Here is an 18561-nt window from a genome sequence, read left to right on the forward strand (position 1 = left end):
TATTTACGTGGTGTGTAAGTAATGTGACTTCTGATTAGAAACTTAATTTTTCCTTGTTGTCAACTTTAGCATGTCAAATTATTGATTGTAGCAAAATGAAAGGCAAGAGCCTATTGATATTCTTTTCTGACTAAGAACCGATTTCATTGACTAAATTTTTTGTTTTTTATTTTTATTTTTTATACTGGTGACTCAATCCAGGAGTGCTTTTCCACCTAGCTGCATACCCAGCCCTTTTAATTTTTTAATTTTGCAGTGGAGTCTCATTAAGTTGCTCATTGTGTCCTCCTGCCTCAATATCCTGAATTGCTGGGATTATAGGCATGTATCCTTGCACCCTTCTGAGTAAAGCTTTTAAATATGGCTTCTCCTAGCTCCCGCCTCCAGCCACCTAAAGCGGTGGCAAGGTTTACAGAAGAGACTAGCGAGAGAGGGAGAGCACGCCAGAGAGTGAGCTTTTATTGGGAAACAAAAAATTCAAGAGAAGGGGGCTGGGGATGTGGCTCAAGCGGTAGCGCGCTCGCCTAGCATGCGTGCGGCCCAGGTTCGATCCTCAGCAGCACCACATACCAACAAAGATGTTGTGTCCGCCGAGAACTAAGAAAAAATAAATAAATGTTAAAATTCTCTCTCTCTCTGTCCCCCTCTCTCTCTCACTCTCTCTTTAAAAAAAAAAAAAAAAAAAAAAAATTCAAGAGAAAATCCCATCCAATGAAGGTTAAGGGGGGGCAGCATCCCAAGGTCAGGGCCGGCAATTGGGTCTTCAGATCAGTGGTCAGGCATGCCTCTGCACGGACAAGCCCTCAGACCTGGGAAAGGGTGTGGGATGGCTTTAACACCGCTGTGTGTAAGCGTCTCTCACCCAGCCAAGGAGGCAATTCAAATCACGTGCAAAGATGGCCTCCCACACATCCCTATACTGGGGATTGAACCCAGAGCACTTGACCACTGAGCTATATCCTAAACTCTTTTTATTTTTTATTTTGAGACAGGGTCTCTCTAGGTTGCTAATGTTGTTCTTGAACTTGTGATCCTCCTGCCTCAGCCTCCTGAGTCACTATAGTTATTGGTATGTACCACCATGCCCAGCTCTGGTCTGTTTTTTTTTGTTTTTTTTAAGAGGGAGAGAATTTTCTTTTAATATTTATTTTTTGGTTTTCGGCGGACACAACATCTTTGCTTGTATGTGGTGCTGAGGATCGAACCCGGGCCACACGCATGCCAGGCGAGCGCTACCGCTTGAGCCACATCCCCAGCTCTCTGGTCTGTTTTTAATCAAATTGGGATCCTTGCTCCATGTCAGACGTTGTTTTGTCTCTTGTTTTCACATAACATTTTGCATGTGAGTTTTTTAAAAACTCCTTTTGCAGCAGGTGCATAATACTTTTCTATGAGTGAACCATTGTCCTGGCTTTGGACAATTGCAAAGGTTGTTTCCTTGGTTCTGGGATTGATCCCAGGGCCTTGTGCATGATAATTCCACACTTTACCATTGAACTACCCCAGCCCAGGATTATTTTCTAAATGCATTTTTTTTTTTTAACACTAGATCTTGCTGTGTTGCTCAGGGTGGCCTCAAACTCCTGTGTTCAAGTTATCTTCCTGCCTTGATAGTTGGGACTATAGATATGCACCATTTCATTTAGCTTAACGGCAGTATATATGTTTATATGTTATATGTGTGTATAAACATGTATATACATACATAACATGTTTATGCACAGACAAATATAGTGTATGTGAACATATACATGCAATTCTTTGGAAGGCATAATACTGGAGATTGAACCTAGGACTTTGGGTATGCTAGGCAAATGCTCTCACACGAGCTATATGCTGTCACCTTAATTTTATTTTGAAATGGCCTCACCAAATTGCCCAGGCTTACCTCGAATTTACGATCTTCTGCCTCAGCCTCCCCAATAACTCAGATTATACACATGTGCCACTGTGCCCCATTTTAATGGGGATACACACTCACATACTCATATATTTTTTGCTGTGCTGGGGATTGAACCCAGAGCCTCATGCATGCCAGGCAAGTGCTCTTACTACTGAACCACATCTCCAGTCCTGGAGATTTTATTTGTTGTGGTACTGAGGATTTAACCCAGGAGTGCTCTACCACCATGCTACACCCTCTAGCCCTTTTTAAATTTTTATTTTGAAATTGGGTCTCACCAAGTTGTCCTTAAACTTGTGATTCTCCTGCCTCACATTCTCAAGTTGCTGGGATTACAGGTGTGTGTGTGTGTGTGTGTGTGTGTGTGTGTGTGTGTGTGTGTGTGTATAGATATATTTTTTAAACACGTGGCTATTTTATTTTATTTATTTTTTTTTTAAGAGAAAGTGAGAGAGGGGGACAGAGAGAGAGAGAATTTTAACATTTATTTATTTTTTCTTAGTTCTCGGCGGACACAACATCTTTGTTGGTATGTGGTGCTGCTGAGGATCGAACCCGGGCCGCACGCATGCTAGGCGAGCGCGCTACCGCTTGAGCCACATCCCAGCCCCCTGGGTGGCTATTTTAATAATGTAAATCTTGATCTGAATTTCTGACTGTATTGGCTAGATTCCAGGTAGGGGAGTTGATGAGGTCAGAAGGGTGGAATCTAAGGTCTAACAGGTGTTTAGTCTGCCTCCTGATTCCCTGATTAGCACAGGGTCAGCGTCAGTTGGACTGACCTTCCATTAACTGGGAGGGTTCAGAGCATGGACTATAGTTGAATTCTGCTTCAGAATTGAATATGGCTTTACTGTGGCATGAATATGGCATGACTTGTGACAAGGACCTGCCCTTTGCCTCTTTGTTGCTTTCTGTGAAAAGGATGAGAGTTGTATCTACCCACCAAGGTGGTTTTGAGAACTGTAATAATATGTGTAAAATGCTCAGAAGAGTGGATTATGAATGGCAAATAATGTTCTCGTCAGAAGGTGAGAAAAATGGCATTTTGTTAATTTTATTTTAAGCAATAGTAAAGTTGTACTTACAAAAGTATATATTCTATATATACAGAGTTTTAAGAATAAAAATGAATGAACTCATATGTATCTACCACCCTGCTTAAAAAATAGGATTTTACCAGTTTCTGAGAAGCCCTGAGTGGCCCTCCAGATGGGAATCCTATCCCCAGTCCAAAGGCTGCTCCTATCCTGATTTTCATGTTGATGAAACTAATAGTATTTGGGGAGAGGGTGTGAGTTTTGAACTCAGGGGCACTTTATCACTAAACTATATCCCTAGCCATTTTTATTTTTCAATTTGGGACAGTTGCTGAGGCTGGCCTTGAACTTGTGATCCTCCTGCCTCAGCTTCCTGAGTCACTGAGATTACTGTCCTGGCTCAAGCTCATTTTATGGAAGAGTAAATTATGACACAGAAAGAGGATGGGTTGGCCAGGAGTAAGTTGCAAACGTAGAGTTGGACCCTGGTTCTTGATTTTGCTATTCCACTGTAGATGTTCATTCTATGTGGAAACCTGTGAGGCAGGAGAAGGCAGTGATGATATTCTATCAACACCCTACCTCCTCTTGTTCTTCATGCTGGGACTAGCTTTGTGGCATTTCCTGGGATGAAAGGAGCTTCTTTCCAGAATGTTCTTAGCCAGTGTGCAGAGCCTACTTGTGTGCAGAACCCCTTTGGAGTCGGCTGGTTAGCACCTCCCACAGCTCCTGCTCCCATGCCACATATTGAATCTAGTGCTAGGCACATGCATACTGGAGTATGCGTGTGTGTGTGTGTGTGTGTGTGTGTGTGTGTGTATATGTATGTGTGTTGGCTGTGTTTTGACTGCACCTGTCGCAGTGCTTTCCAGGGCTCCAGAGCATTTGCTGGTATTTAAAGACAGCATGGCATTTTGAGTGTGGAATTCTTTCTCTTGCTGGCTGAAGTGTTAAGCTGCATGACAGTATCTTGACCATAGAAGGCCCTTGTTTCAATCTTGATTACTGTCCTGTGTGTTTGGGAGCTTAGCCTTTATGTATGATTTTGTTCTCAAAGTTGGGCCTCCTAATGCACTAGGTATTAGTGCAGTTTTATTCACAGGTAAATTAACAGCATTTGGAAAGGGGGTGGGCTTCATTTGGCCCTGAGAGGCTTATGTGGTCTGAGATCTTTGGCTGGGAAAACTTTGTGTATGTGTTTTTGGTGCCATTTAATGGTGTAAGTGCCGATAACCTTTCCCTCTGAGCTTGGCCCGCTCAATCTCCTTGTAAATTAACTCATCAAATCCTCACAACAAGCTTTGGCTTTCCCCTCTGACTTGGAGACAAGAATCTGAGCTACAGACCAATGGCTAGTGAGTGGCAGAGTTGGCATCCCAGCCCATGCAGAATAGGAGCCCTAACATTTATGTAATGAATGGATCTGTCCATTCCAGGCCTGGGGCTGGTTCATATGCAAAAGTTTTAGACAGTTTCATAAGGAATGATTCAGCTGTCGGATTTCTTTATTCTGATAACGAGGACTTAGATCTTCTTCATCAGGTTTGTAGGGGAAAAAACCTTTTAGGAGCCAAGACATGTTTTGGTAATCTAGCGGTGATTGCTCAAATATTGGGTGTGTAGAGAGCAGTGGCCTCCCCTGAGGCTGGGACTGTTTTCCTGGCACCAGTTCTTGTGTCTTTAGCCTCCAGCTTCTAAAATCATCCTTTATATAAACTCCTTGCTTCATTTGCAGTTTGTCCTTAAAGAGGGATCTGAGGAAATCCAGTCTACCCTCTTCCCCAACTTCAATCCCCTTGCCTGTCTGATAACAGACCCATGAGTTTTCTCTTTTTATAGTGCTGGGCCTTTTGGGAAATGCTCATTGAATACCTGTTAAGAGTATGAGTAAATGAACTACTGTAAAAGTGTTCTAAATTGCATTTCACAGTAGAGGGGGGAACTGCCTGTGATTCTCCAACCCTGATGCAATCCTTGTGAGCCATCTTGGATTGGGAGGGGGGTAGGGGGAGTGCTTCTTTAGCCAGGTGTAGGCCAGGCCATGGCTCCTCACTGAAACCTGGGGGAGTCTGTCATCCTTCTACTTTCTCCTCAGCCCCCTGCAAGACTGACTTGCCATCAGATAATTAAGAACTGTGAGTTGTGCTTTCAAAATATAGGGTTCTGTATTTTTAAAAAGTAAGGCTTCATGTACCTGACAATTAGTCTTCTAATTGCAGTCTGCAGCCTTGGAAGACTTGAGGTGTCTGGTATGTGAGGCTTGAAGAGAGGTGGAGAAGAAATCCATGGATCATTTGTTTTCCTTGGCCTCCAAGTCCATTTGCATTTCAATCTATTTGTCAATCACATATTTGTTACATTTAGCAGTTTTGAATGCCGGTCACTGGGTATGTTGATGTATTGATGTTTTCCTAAACATTCCCTAGCAACTGAGCAGTGTGCTATGTATTACTTTTAAGCCTGTTTTTGGTGGATTTGAAAATGTAATTAGATCTCAAATTAATTTTCCCTTGAGGGTTTCTACTTCTGAAAGGGAGACTGCTGAGCTTAATACTCAAAAAGTGAAAGAAATTGAAACGCTTTAAGTTCTTATGTGCAAATTACATGAGACAATTTGAAGTTCTTTGAAAACTTTCATTTGTTTAAAACTTGTCTGTTTTTCTATCAGGCACTTGGTAGTCCTCCTTGAACCCTGGGTGGAAAGGAGTGGTGGGAACAGCTTGGGGAGCCCATGCAGAGAGCTCATGGACACCAGTGATGTGTGTGGACTGCACTACAGGTGTGGCCAGATCCACTTTTTCATAGGAGGTGCTCAACAGTCTTAACTTTGTCAATGGCACTGACTGTCCTAGCTGAATTAAACTTAGGGGTTTGTCCTTCCTTGATCTCCATAAATCTATCGCATTTCCCTGAGATAATCCAGTTGCAGAAGCTTATCCTGGCAATGACACAGGAGCTAGGAGAGAGGACAGGAGGGATCCCTGGCTGAAGGGGACATTGGATGACTGCCAGGATTGGGGAGTGGGTATTGTAAGGGTGGTCTGGGAAGGCCTTGGCTGTGGGCAGCCAAGGGTGGAAGACTGCTGGTGAGGCAGGCCAAAGCACAGGTCTCATCTGGATTGGCTGTGCATTTTCATGTGTGTAGGAAAGGCCAGATATCATATGGTAATGGGGGTTCTTAAGGAAACACTTGTGGAATGAATAGAGGGCCATCTTCTTGTGAACTCTTTTGTCAAAGTGCTTTATTATATGGGATGGGCAGAGGGACAGGGATGGTAGATGGACACATCTAGGATTTTGTTACTTTAAATTTCCCCAGAGACGTAAATTTCAGAAGCTATTGAGTAATGAAAAGGATTTACTTACCATAATTTTGGGTCACCAAATGGGTGGCAAATGGATTGGGCTGAGCTTGGAGGTGATGACTCACCCCCAAGCCCGAAGTTGGCTGGATTCTCAGGCTGCGTGGCCTCTGTAGGGCTGAGGGCTGGAAGGGCTGCTTGGAGTCTGGCAGGACCTTCTTTGGCACACAGGCCATTGGGCAGTGCATGTCCTCCAGAGTGGGGTGGGGGGGCAGTATCAGCTGTATATGCCACTTGCTTCCTGCTTAAAAATGCTATAGAATTTGCTCTTTCAAAAGCAGCTATAGTCAAATAAGCTTGTATTTTTCTAAATACTTATTTATGTATTTATGTTGGTATTGGGTATTGAACCTAGAGGCCTTAAATCACAGAGCTACATCCCTTGCCCTTTTTATTTTTTTATTTCGAGACCGGGTCTTGCTTAGCTAAATTGCTGAGGCTGGCTTTGAAATTGGGATCCTCCTGCTTCAGGCTCACAAGTTGTTAAGATTACAGGCATGCATCACTGTACCTGGCTTTAAATAAGCATTTATATTTTGCTTTCAAAGTGAGATTCTCGGGCTGGGGTTGTGGCTCAGTGGGAGAGCACTTGCCTTGCACGTGTGAGGCACTGGGTTCCATCCTCAGCACCACATAAAAATAAATAAAGAAAATAAAGGTATTGTGTCCAAAAAGAAAAAAAAAGTGAGATTCTCAAGCTTTTCATTTCACAACTGATGCTTCGAAATGCTTTAAAAAGATAATATTTCATCTTTACCTTTTATTGCAAATTTAAAATCATTCATAGCCATAGCCAGGCACAATGGTGCATGCCTATAATCCCAGTGGCTCAGGAGGCCAAGGCAGAAGATCACATGTTTGAGGCCAGCCTCAGCAACTTAGACTTTGTCTCAAAAAATAAAAAGGGATGAGGATGTGGCTTGGTAATAAAGCACCCCTTGTTAAAGCCCCAGTTACCACCAAACCAAAAACAAGTCAACAAAAAAACATAGCTATGGCAGCAAGTTAGGACCACCTTGAGAGATGGCAAGTGCATCCTGTTGACCCTGTAAAGATTGCTGCCTGGGAGTGGCCCTGAGAGGTGCTTAGCTGCCATGCTGTGACCATGGCAGGAAAGAAATTGCAGAATTCCACACAGGCAGAAGGTTGCCATGGACAGGTCTCTCTCTCATTATATCCATAAGAGTGTCACGGTGAGGTGACCAGTGTCTGGGAGCCCAGGAGTGGTATGTGACTGTGGGCTTTAGCCTCAGGAGGCACAGGCCCTTATGGGTGGCCTTGTGTCTCATGCTACTCTTTTGTGGTTTGAAGTATCCATTGGGTGTCAGAATGACCCTATGGGGTGTTTAGAGGTACTGAGGTATCTGGCTAGTACCAGGGGCACTGTCTGGAGGTGGCCGTGCCATGGCCCAGCCACACTTACGTGACTTGAGAGCTGTCCCTACTTCCAGCCATTTGCACTGACTAGTCCTCTGCTGAAAGTCTCTCTTCAGATGTCTTTGGGACTTTCCCCTCCTCCTTGAGTGTTTGCTCAGATGTCACCTGCCCAGTAAAGCCTTCTTTGGTTGAATGTGTACTACCCCCACCCACATAATCCCATCCTCCTTCCCAGTGTGGCTTCTTTTTTTTTTTTTAAATATTTATTTATTTTAGTTTTCGGCGGACACAACATCTTTGTTTGTATGTGGTGCTGAGGATCGAACCCGGGCCGCACGCATGCCAGGCGAGCGCGCTACCGATTGAGCCACATCCCCAGCCCCCCAGTGTAGCTTCTTGAGTGCCTGGAACTGCTTTTTTTGTTTTTCTTCGTATCTCCAGTGATCTGGCAGTGCAGGCCCTGTGGCACGTGTTCAGTGGACATTGTAGATCTGAGGGACTGGTGGTACCACATGGTTGGAGGTGCTGGGAAGGCCTTGCCATTTCACATAGACCATGTGATGGACAAGGGGGGGGGTGTGAGTCTGTATTACATCATGTGTTGTGTTATTGCCACTTCAAAAATCCAGAGTTCTTTCCAGACATCACTTGGATGTTGATTTCAAAATGACTGGTCTCTTTTTGTGGTTCTAGGAATTGAAACCATGGCCTCATAGGCAAGCATTTTACCATCCATGGTCAAAATATAAAATATTTTATTGTTTTTATTTAGACACGGGTCTTGCTAAGTTGGCTGTGTTGGCCTCTACTTGCCAATCCTCCTGCTCCAGCCTCCTGAGCAGTTGGATTAAGGCATGCACCACCATGCCTGGCTGAGTTTTCTTTCTAATTTGTGAAGGCTGCTGCATTTTGAATTTGAAACCTTAGGGGGAAGTGAAACTTATATGTGTGAAGCAGGGCTGTGGATGTGGCTCAGTGGTAGAGCTTTGCGTTGCATGCATAAGGCCTTAGGTTCAATCCCCGGTGCTCCAAAAAAAATAATAAATAAAAACTTTTAGGGGCTGGGGTTGTGGCTCAGTGGTAGAGTACTTGCCCAGCACATGTGAGGCACTGGGTTTGATCCTCAGCAGCACATAAAAATAAATAAATAAAATAAAGGCATGTGTACATCAGCAACTTAAAAAAAATTTTTTTTCTTAAATGTAGCCAGGTGCAGTGGCACATGCCGGTAATCCCAGTGACATAGAAGGCTGAGGAAGGAGGATCGCAAGTTCAAGGCCAGCCTCAGTAATTTAGTGAGATCTGCAACTTAGTGAAACTTTGTCTTAAAGTAAAAAAAGGGCTGGGCATGTGGCTCAGTGATAGAGCACCCCTGAGTTCAGTCCCCAGTATTGCAGTCAATTAGAGCAGTCAGTAATGTATGATGCCTGTTTAGCTATTGTTATGCTTCAGGTTCCTAATGTAACTATGTCCCCCCTGCCATTGCAGTGTTGTGTCAGCAACTGCACCATTCCTGAGCCCATGGCCACTCTGCCCAAATCTCTGGCGAGCCTGTGCTGTATCTCCATTGCAGCAAGGGATCTGCCCTGGGCCCTCCCAGCACCTATACATGTTTACATAGCTACCTCACCATTGTAACAGGATGGTTCTAGAGCAGGAGGTCAGCTATGGGCAGGGACCATGTTTGTATTCTGGCCATTTCCCCATACCTTGCTAGCATAGTGGCCATGTTTGCTGAGTAATTGGATGAATAGTATAGTTCATTTACCTCCTTTAAGAAACTGAGCTGGGATATGACTCAGTTTGTAGAGTACTTGCCTAGCATGCACAAGTCCCTGGGTTCAATCCCCAGTACCACCAAAAAAAAAAAAGAATTATTGAAGACTTGAATTGGGTGTCAACATACCTTATATACAAACAGAGATATGAAAAATTGTGGTACATATGTGTATTAAGAGTTGTAATGCAAAAAAGTTTCATGTATAATGGCATAAATTGACGTGAACATACTTTATATATAGAGATACGAAAGATTGTACTCTATATGTGTAATAAGGATTGTAATGCATTCCACTGTTGTCATGTATTTAAAAAAAATAATAAGGGCTGGGGATGTGGCTCAAGCGGTAGCGCGCTCGCCTGGCATGCGTGCGGCCCAGGTTCGATCCTCAGCACCACATACCAACAAAGATGTTGTGTCTGCCAAGAACTAAAAAATAAATATTAAAAATTCTCTCTCTCTCTCCTCTCTCACTCTCTCTTTAAAAAAAAATAAATAAAAAATAATAAAAAATCAATAAAAAAAAAAAAAAAAGAAAAGAAAAGAAACCGAGAGCTGGAGATGAGGCTTGGGGTAAAGTACTTGCCTGGCATGTGTGAGGTCTTGAGTTCAATCCCCAGCACCACAAAAAATTAAGGAAGAAAGAAAATAAGTTCTTCAACTGGGAAGTCTTTAAAAAAAAAAAAAGCAGCAGCAGCTTTGATAAGCAAAGTGAGTGACTATATTCTCATGAAATAACAAAAACTGTGTCTTTGAAGAGTATGGTGTACCTTCAGAAGTCATTCCATATCCTGGGCTAGATATAGCTGGGTGTGCTAAAGGTCCTGGATCTCTTCTTAAGCCTTCTAGGGCTGTGAATGTGAAGTTGCTATGAGCTATGAGCTGTACAAAGAACATAAATGTGCCTGCTGAGGGTGGTTGAAGGGCCTGGGGGTAGGTTCCTGAGGATGAGTACAGAAATCCTAGGTGGAGGAAGACGGTGGCTGTAGGTGCTCCCCACTCCCCATTCCTGCCCTGCCATTCTACCTCACCCCTGCATCTCGTTAACCTGGCTGTTGCCTTTTACTTCATGCCCATGAAACAGAAGCAGCTTGACTTAGCTCAGGCTCTAGAGCATTCTGCACCTTCCCATGACCTGTTGATGGTTTCAGACAGAAGTCCACAGCAAAGACAGACAACTAGTTTATATTGATTTATATTAAGGTGCCATGTTTGCCTTCAAGGAGAGGCTTATTGACGCCTTAAGACTTTTCATTGGAAATGTACTTTGGGGGGGGGGCTGCAGTTGTAGCTCAGTGGTAGTAAAGCGCTTGCCTAGCATATGTGAGGCACTGGGTTTGATCCTCAGCACCACATTAAAAAAATTATAAAGATATTGTGTTCATCTACAACTGAAAAAAAATTGTACTTTAGCTGAGTGACATTGCCAAGTATTTTAAAGGAAAGAGTTAGCATTAGGTACATGGATGTTTATAGTTGAGAAAGACCTGGGCTGAACCTGCTCTCTTGAAACAGGCTCTGGGAAGTGTATGGGATGTACTCTTTGTCTAGCCACTGACTGTCATGGTATATGGATCACCTTCAGGGTGCAGTGCTCATCAAAGACTCATGGGAGAAGCTCCTTTACCTGCTGCTGTGTCTACTGGGTGGGTAATGGCTCTGTCTGTGGAAGGTGACTCCCCCCTGCAGGAAACAGCTGCTCAGGGTGGGCTCTGATGGCTACAGGTCACATGGACTTAGTGTTTCTCCTGTTCTAGTTGTCTGGCTGGTTGTGTTCCTGTTCTGTAGCAGCTTGCTGTACCATGGAAGAAACAGTGTGTTCTTCATAGTAGCCGGACCTAGGTTCCTTGGTGTTCTTTTCATCCCTATTTCATGCTGAGAGTTTGCTTTGTTAGTTAAAAAAAAAATCAAATTATTGGGTATAATCTTACAGCAAGTGAAATGTCAAAGGCTGGCATTTGGAAACAGCATTGTCAAGCAGAGTTCCAGCCAAAACCTGTGTTGTGACCAGCTAAGCCAGGAGTCCAAGAGAAATTGGACCAGACAAATACTGGCGCCTGGGTGGCATTTCCTCAGACACAGCCCTGGGTGCCTTTCCACTTGGTGGGGAGGGGATGGCATGCCAACTCTCATAAGGAGGACAGCTTCTACCCACACCTTCAGGTTCATGGCATCTTTGCTGGTTTGGTGTGCCTCATCCTCTGCTGCTGAGGAAGCAGCTAGGTCACCTCAGCATCTATGTGGGCTCAGTTCCTGAGGCTTTCCTCCCACTGCTTTTGCACCCTCTTGAGCCACTCTTACCCTCCCTCCTATGGGCTTGCAGGCTCTTGGGTTCCCTAAGTGTGCTTGGTGTTATGCTTGTTCTCCTCCAGTTCAGTGTCTCTCACCTTGAAGTTACAGCCTTTGATGGGAATCTCACTACCATTTTATGCTGTTTGTATCACAAAACTAAGTTTTGTCATTCCCAAAACACTGTATTAGGATTTTTAAGGCTCTTCTCAGACTGAAGACACACCTTATCCTCTCTGAGGATCCTGGTGATCCTGTCCCTGGGCGTAGCTGAGCTCTGGAGGGGCTGCTGAAGATCTCCTAGGGTCGGGCAGAGTCTGTGAGTCTGGAGCAGGGTTCTCAGTAGGAACTGGCAACCCCTGGGTCTGATAATTTTTTGTTGTGGGGGCGTTATCTTCATTCTAGGATGTTTAGCAGAGTCCCTGCCTCTGCCCACTAGATGCTAATAATACTTATTTCCTCCCCCAAGTATGACAACCCAAAATGTCTCTAGTTTTTGCCAAGTCTCACCAGGGGGTGCAAAACTGCTCTGATTGAGAGATTCTGCAATAGAATATGTGCCAGGACACCTAAGTTCTTTGGACTGAGCCCTCCTGGTGATGTGAGTAGCATTGCATCTCTCCTGGCTTTAGCATGGCCCTGTGCCCAGCAGTTCCCAACATGAGCCACAGGAGAGGCAGCCCTAGGACTGTGCCCATGACTAGCCAGGCAGTTGCCTGCTCTCACACCCATTGCTTATGTACTGAGCACATGCAGTCCTCTGGAAGGAAGGAGTTTTGGCGGCACATCTAGCCTAATCAAGTGGTTTTGGGCCCAGGGTTTGAAGTCCTCTGCATCAAAACTGGTCAACATGGAGTGGCACACCCATAGTGAAAACAGCTGTTCTGAAATGCCACCATGGTTGTCTTTTTGACTCAGTTGAGTCTTACTCAGCTATCCCCCAACACCAGTAATAGCAAAACACACTTCCTGTCCTTTGAATCTCAGCTCTGATGGCACCTCTAGTCTTTTCACACATGTGAGTGTTTTCCATGGTGCTTACTCTCCTTTGTGGACAGATGTTAGCAATGTGGCAGTGATGCTCTACTTCCTCTCATGTCAGTCCTACCTGATGTCTTGGAGTCTGTTGGGACAAGTCATGCTGTCATTTCATCCCTGTGGTTTCAAGTAACACCCTCCACCAGTCTGGCTGGCAACTGTCATGGAGTATGGGAGTTGTGGGGTCATACCACCTAGTTTTGGTGCCTGGACGAGGGGCTTACTGAGCCCAGGTAAGGTACACACTTCCCCCTTTGAGGGCAGTGCTTTCTTGTGAGCATCCGTTCTAATGGCCTTTATATATTATTTATATTTTATATTGAGACAGGATCTCACTAAGTTGCCAGAATTGGCATTTACCTTGTGATCTTCCTGCCTCGGTCTCCTGAGTGGCTGGAATTATAGATGAACTTTTTTTTTTTTTTTTTTAGTACCAGGGATTGAACCCATGGGCTCTTAACCACTGAGACAAACCCCTAGGCTTTTTATTTTTTATTATAAAACAGGATCTTGCTAAGTTGCTGAGGCTGACTTTGAACTTGCAATTCTGCCTCAGCCTTCCAAGCTGGTGATATTACAGGCATGAGCCACTGTGCCCAGCACACTTTTTGGGTTTTAAGGAAACAATGCATCCTCTTGGACATCTAAATTGAGGCTACTTTTATTAGTTGTATTAATAAATTTGTTTGTCTTTTTTGTGCATTTCATGGTTATCAAGATGTGTACCTCTTCTCTTTTTCTTGGTTGGGGGTTAGGTATCAGGGATTGAACTCAAGGGCATTCAACACTGAGCCATATCCCCAGGCCTATTTTGTATTTTATTTAGAGACAGGGTCTCACTGAGTTGCTTAGCACCTCACTGTTGCTGAAGCTGACTTTGAACTCCTGATCCTCCTGTCTCAGCCTCCTGAGTGGCTAGGATTATAGGTGTGGGTTGACTGACCACCTTTTCTTGCTTTTGGTGGCTGAACTGTTGTCTTGTGGCTCACTCTTGATTATCGTGGGTCCACCTGTGTTTCTTGTCATTTTTGTTTGTTTTTTTTGTTTTTTAAAAATTAGTTATACGTTAATAATTGGGTTCATCCTGACAAACTCATACAGGCATGGGATTTGATTGCATTTCAATCTCCCCAATCCCTCTCCCCCACTTTTCTTTCCTGTGTTTGGAATGTTTACTACCTTTCTGGAGCCCTGGCTGCTTCTTCTCTGTATATCATTCCCTGTTTATATGGAAAGAGAAAAATCCTTGTCTATCCTTATAAACAGATGTGCAAACAGTTTAAGAAATAGCTGTGTGTCCACACTCCCTTTTTTATTTGAATTATGAAAATTTAGCATTCAGTTGTCTTCAGCTTTTTTCAGGGGGCTGGTGCTGGGTACTGACCTAAGGCCTTGCATATGACTGCTCTACCACTGAGCTACATCCTTTTTAATTTTTATTTTTATTTTAAGATAGGATCTCAATAAGTTGCTGAGCCTGGCCTTGAATTTGTAATCTTCCTGCCTCAGCTTCCCCAGTTGCTTGGATTATAGATATGGTCCACTACCCATGGTCAGTTTCAGGTTATTTTGATCAGTTTGTTTTTAGTGTTTGAAAGGGCCATATGTTGGCCAATGACAAACCTGGCAGGCTGCTGTCCTGTCCTTCTATCCTATGGGGACAGTTGGGGAGACTTTGATTTTCAGATACAGCACATTTGATTTTTTAGAAGCACATTGAAACAAGTCAGGTGCCCTCCTAGGTTCTTTAGTGGGCAGGAGTATGGAGACCTGCACCTGGGTACTCCAAGTTCATTTTGTATTTTATATCACAGTCTAGTAATAAGTGGGCCTGTGTCATCATTGTGAGAACATGAGGGGCAGAGCGGGGGGAAGGGGTTTTTCTGAGCATGAGTGCAATTTTCACATACTGCAGATTTAACTTCAAACACTTATCTGATTTTCTCAGTGCCCACTTCCATTTTTAACTGTGTTTCCCCTTAGGCTTTCATGTTTCGTGTCTCATTGACAACTGTTCTGTTGTTGTTTTGTTGACATTTGCCTAATTGCTTTCCAAAATAATTTTAACAGCCACACCGGTTTTTGGTGCCAGCTGCAGTATGGATATGAATGTGCTTGCTCTATCATAGTCTTGCCAGCATTGGGTGTCTCTGTGTATTGTAAACACAGTTAATCACTGCTCTTATCTGCTCATCCCCCATAATTAAAATTCACAGTGCTGTCTTTGGTTGCCTTAGCTTGGCCTTAGAGAGTTGGTTGGAGACTCATGCAGCACTGAGAGAGAATTGAGGAGTGGTGGCTGGTGTGAGCAGGGGAGAGGGTGGCAGCCCCAGAGGACTGAAGAAGGTCAGACTTCAGTCCATGTGTGCTGGACAGTGAACCATTTGTCTTACCTTTCTCCTCTGTGTCCACAGTATGACGCTGTTCCCATTCAGTCCAGTGTGGTATTATGTGCCTGCCCGTCTCCATCAATGGTGAGGACCCAGACTGAGTCCGGCTCTGCTCCTGGCATTCCTAGCAGTGGCGGTAGGCAGGGCCCCACCATGGACAGTACTACAGCTGAGTCCCGGCCAAGCACCAACCCCCTGCAGCACACTGCCCAGCCACCACAGCCTCGCAAGAAACGGCCCGAAGACTTCAAGTTTGGGAAAATTCTTGGCGAGGGCTCTTTTTCAACAGTGAGTATGTTCTGCTGTTGCTTGTTAAATTACCATGTTTCTCTTGGGAAGGCCAACTGTTGTGGAACTAAGAGCTAGGTCACCTGAATGCAGGTAGCATTCTTCCTGAGAAGTGCTCCCAGGCTTCTTCCTAGTGTCTATCTCCTGCTATAAAGGCCACTGGAGTCTTCTAGACTGGCTTCCGCAGCAGACCATCAGGAGGAGTGTGTCTAGAATGTCTAAACCTGATTTTGTAGATGAAAACTTTATAAAGCATCTCTTGGTGGGCGTGATGGCATACTTATGTAGTTCCAGCACCTAGGAGATGTGAGACAGGAGGATTGCTGGAGCCTCAGAGTTTGAGACCAGCCTAGGCAACATAGTGAGACTCATGTCAAAACATCTTTTGCTGGGATTGTAGCTCAGTAGTAGAGCCCTTGCCTAGCACATGTGAGGCACTAGGCTGGATCCTCAGCACCTCAAACAAACAAACAAACAAATAAATAGATAAATAAAACAAAGGTATTGTGTCCATCTACAACTAATGATTTGTGGTTGTTTTTTTTAAATACAAGTTAATTTCATTCTAACCTGGCCTTAGCAGGTTACATTCTTTATTCTCCTGTCCCAAGGAAGTTTTTGTGTTCCTGAGATTGAAAGTTAGTATCTTTTCAGACATTTTTTTGTTAACAATTAATGCTTTTTAAAAAAATTTTTTGTAGTTGTAGATGGACAGAATGCCTTTATTTGTTAATTTTTATGTGGTGCTGAGGATTGAACCCAGTGCCTCATGCATGCTAGGCAAGCACTGTGCCACTGAACTACAGCCCCAGCCCAACAATTAATCCTTTAAAAAAAAAAAAAAAGTCTCTTGATTTTAATATATAAATTAGATTTTTGTTCTTTCTTTCTTTTTTTTTTTTTTTTAAATAAACAGTAATATTGTTATAGAACCACAGTAACATTGTCACAGATTTACCTGACTTGGGTTTTTCTCTTTGCTTTAAGAGAAAGCAAAGAAACAAAGGCTGATGGTAGCAACCAGGTTGCTGAGGTGGGACCCAGGAGGCAGTGGGCGGGGGCTGTGTAGGGTTGTGGCAGCTCAGAAGAAGTCCTGGCTGTGGGTATACAATCTCAGTTCAAAAGTGCCTCCACACATTGCGACCTCTACACTGGCCTTCAGTTTCAGATGGGCGCTTCAGGATGACCCTGGAGGCACCTCACCCTGAGAGAGTTCTGAATAACCAGTCTTTCTTGCCAGCTTTGTGAAGAAACCATATGTGGAATTGTGGAATTTGTTGTTTTTTCCTCCTCTGTTTTACATTTATGAATGATTCTAAAATACAAAGAACATGGAATATAGCTCACTGCATTCTTAATATCTTGTCATTTTGTTTTACTTAATGTTAACTTTTGCGGCCCTTCTACTTTTTTTTTTTTTTTTTTTTTGGTACTGGGGATTGAACCCAATGAGCTTTACCATTGAGCTATATTCCCAGCCCTTTAAAAAAAAATTAACTATTTGTGTATTTTTACGATACTGGATGTTGAACCTGGGGGTGCTTTACCACTGAGCTCTATCCCCAGCCCTTTTTATTTTTTTTCTTGAGACTGGGTCTCACTAAGTTGCCCAGGCTAGACTTGAACTTGTGATCCTCCTGACTACATCTCCTGAGTCACTGGGATGGCAGATGTGCGTCACTGTGCCCTGTTTTCCCCTAACACTTGTAACTTAGATTTCTAATAGCAACTTTTATGAATAATATTGTTTATAAAAGGATTGTGCCTTCGTGAAAAAGCCCTCAACTATGAAGATAGTTCCAGTTGTTCTATACTTAACTACCGTTTAAGAGAGAGAAAACTGCCTGGATAACCCTGGGCAGTAGTACAACCCCAATTTTTTGTTCTCACTACTTAGAGTATCCAAAATTCTCCTCTCAGTTTGATTTTTTTACATTTATCTCAACTGGAAGGGAGGATTTACTTGTGGCATTGCTTGTGTCCCTGGATTAGGGATTGCCGAGTAGGTGTCACCCTTTCTGGGTGACGCAATCATCATTCCCCTTACCCTGTGCAGTTTTGGACCTGGCCATAAGGTGCCTGGGAAAGTGCTGTGAGCCAGGGGCTCCTTCTCCCACTGTTTAGAATCTATATCCCTGAGTCTCAAATTGGTGTTACCCTCCCTTCTTTCTCACCATTCCTGAAATAGAGACACTTAAATTTAGATTTCCAGGGGAGAGGCACAATTACAAGGTTGAACCAGGATCTTGAGTTGGCAGAACCTGGTGTTAGTGCAAGAGAGGGAAGAGGTCCTGAGGATACTACAACATCTGGGGCAGCCTGCCATCACCCTGGGTAATGTGAAGGGATATGTTACACCTGAATCTCTGGAAAAGGACCCCCTCCTTTCCTGTGGAAACCGGTTAATAAATTGCTAACTTTAGACAGCCAGAAAGATTACATAAATATGGTCTTAGAGAGGATTCTACTAAATAGCAGTACTCTCTAATAGTTCTTTCCTTTTCCTATTTATGAATCTAGCACATGCTTTTGTGAAGGAATGTGACATTGTATAAATGCATAACCCAGAGAAGAATGTTCTGCCTTGGCCGCTTCCTTCAGCTTCGGTGACTGAAAACCATCCATACACAGCACATTCCTTAGGAAAGATTTTTGAGATCTTTCCACCTGAGTGCATATAACCCAACCTTGTTCACAATAATGGCCAGGCGTCTCAAAGTGCTTTTCCAGGACCACGCCTGAGGAGTTCTGTCAGGCATCCTGTCATGGGATTTGACTCACAATGAGGGATTGAGTGGACCTCATCCTCCCATCAGGCCTAGGAATTTTACAGGGACTAGTTTCATCTGCTCTCTGATCTTCAGGCTGTTGCTCTTCAGAGGTCTTAGGCACATTTGCACCCATAGGCTGTGGTGGGATCTACTGTGGCAAAGCTGTCTTGGCAAACTCTGGCCAAACCTTGGGCCCATCAGCTACTTCCACTTTGGTGCCTCAAGTGTGGCCAGGGTTTATTCAGTCTTTCCACATCCACACTTGGGGATGCCACACTGGGCACTTTGCCCCTGAAGTGGAGTTTGAACCACAGGGTCAGTTG

The 18561-nt window shown here is 43.9% G+C and overlaps 1 protein-coding gene across 5 annotated transcripts in view; it reads left to right on the plus strand.

Annotated features, from left to right (window-relative positions):
* The window catches only part of Pdpk1 (3-phosphoinositide dependent protein kinase 1), a 71234-nt gene that overhangs the window by 13536 nt on the left and 39137 nt on the right, over nt 1–18561 (plus strand). For all 5 annotated transcript variants that reach the window (XM_078024485.1, XM_078024488.1, XM_078024486.1 and 2 more), the window contains exon 2: nt 15204–15467. In XM_078024485.1, coding sequence (XP_077880611.1) covers nt 15204–15467 — 264 coding nt within the window. The remainder of the gene's footprint in view (nt 1–15203; nt 15468–18561) is intronic.

This window comes from Ictidomys tridecemlineatus, chromosome 10, assembly GCF_052094955.1.
Source record: "Ictidomys tridecemlineatus isolate mIctTri1 chromosome 10, mIctTri1.hap1, whole genome shotgun sequence".
In the NCBI taxonomy this organism is placed as follows: Eukaryota; Metazoa; Chordata; class Mammalia; order Rodentia; family Sciuridae; genus Ictidomys; species Ictidomys tridecemlineatus.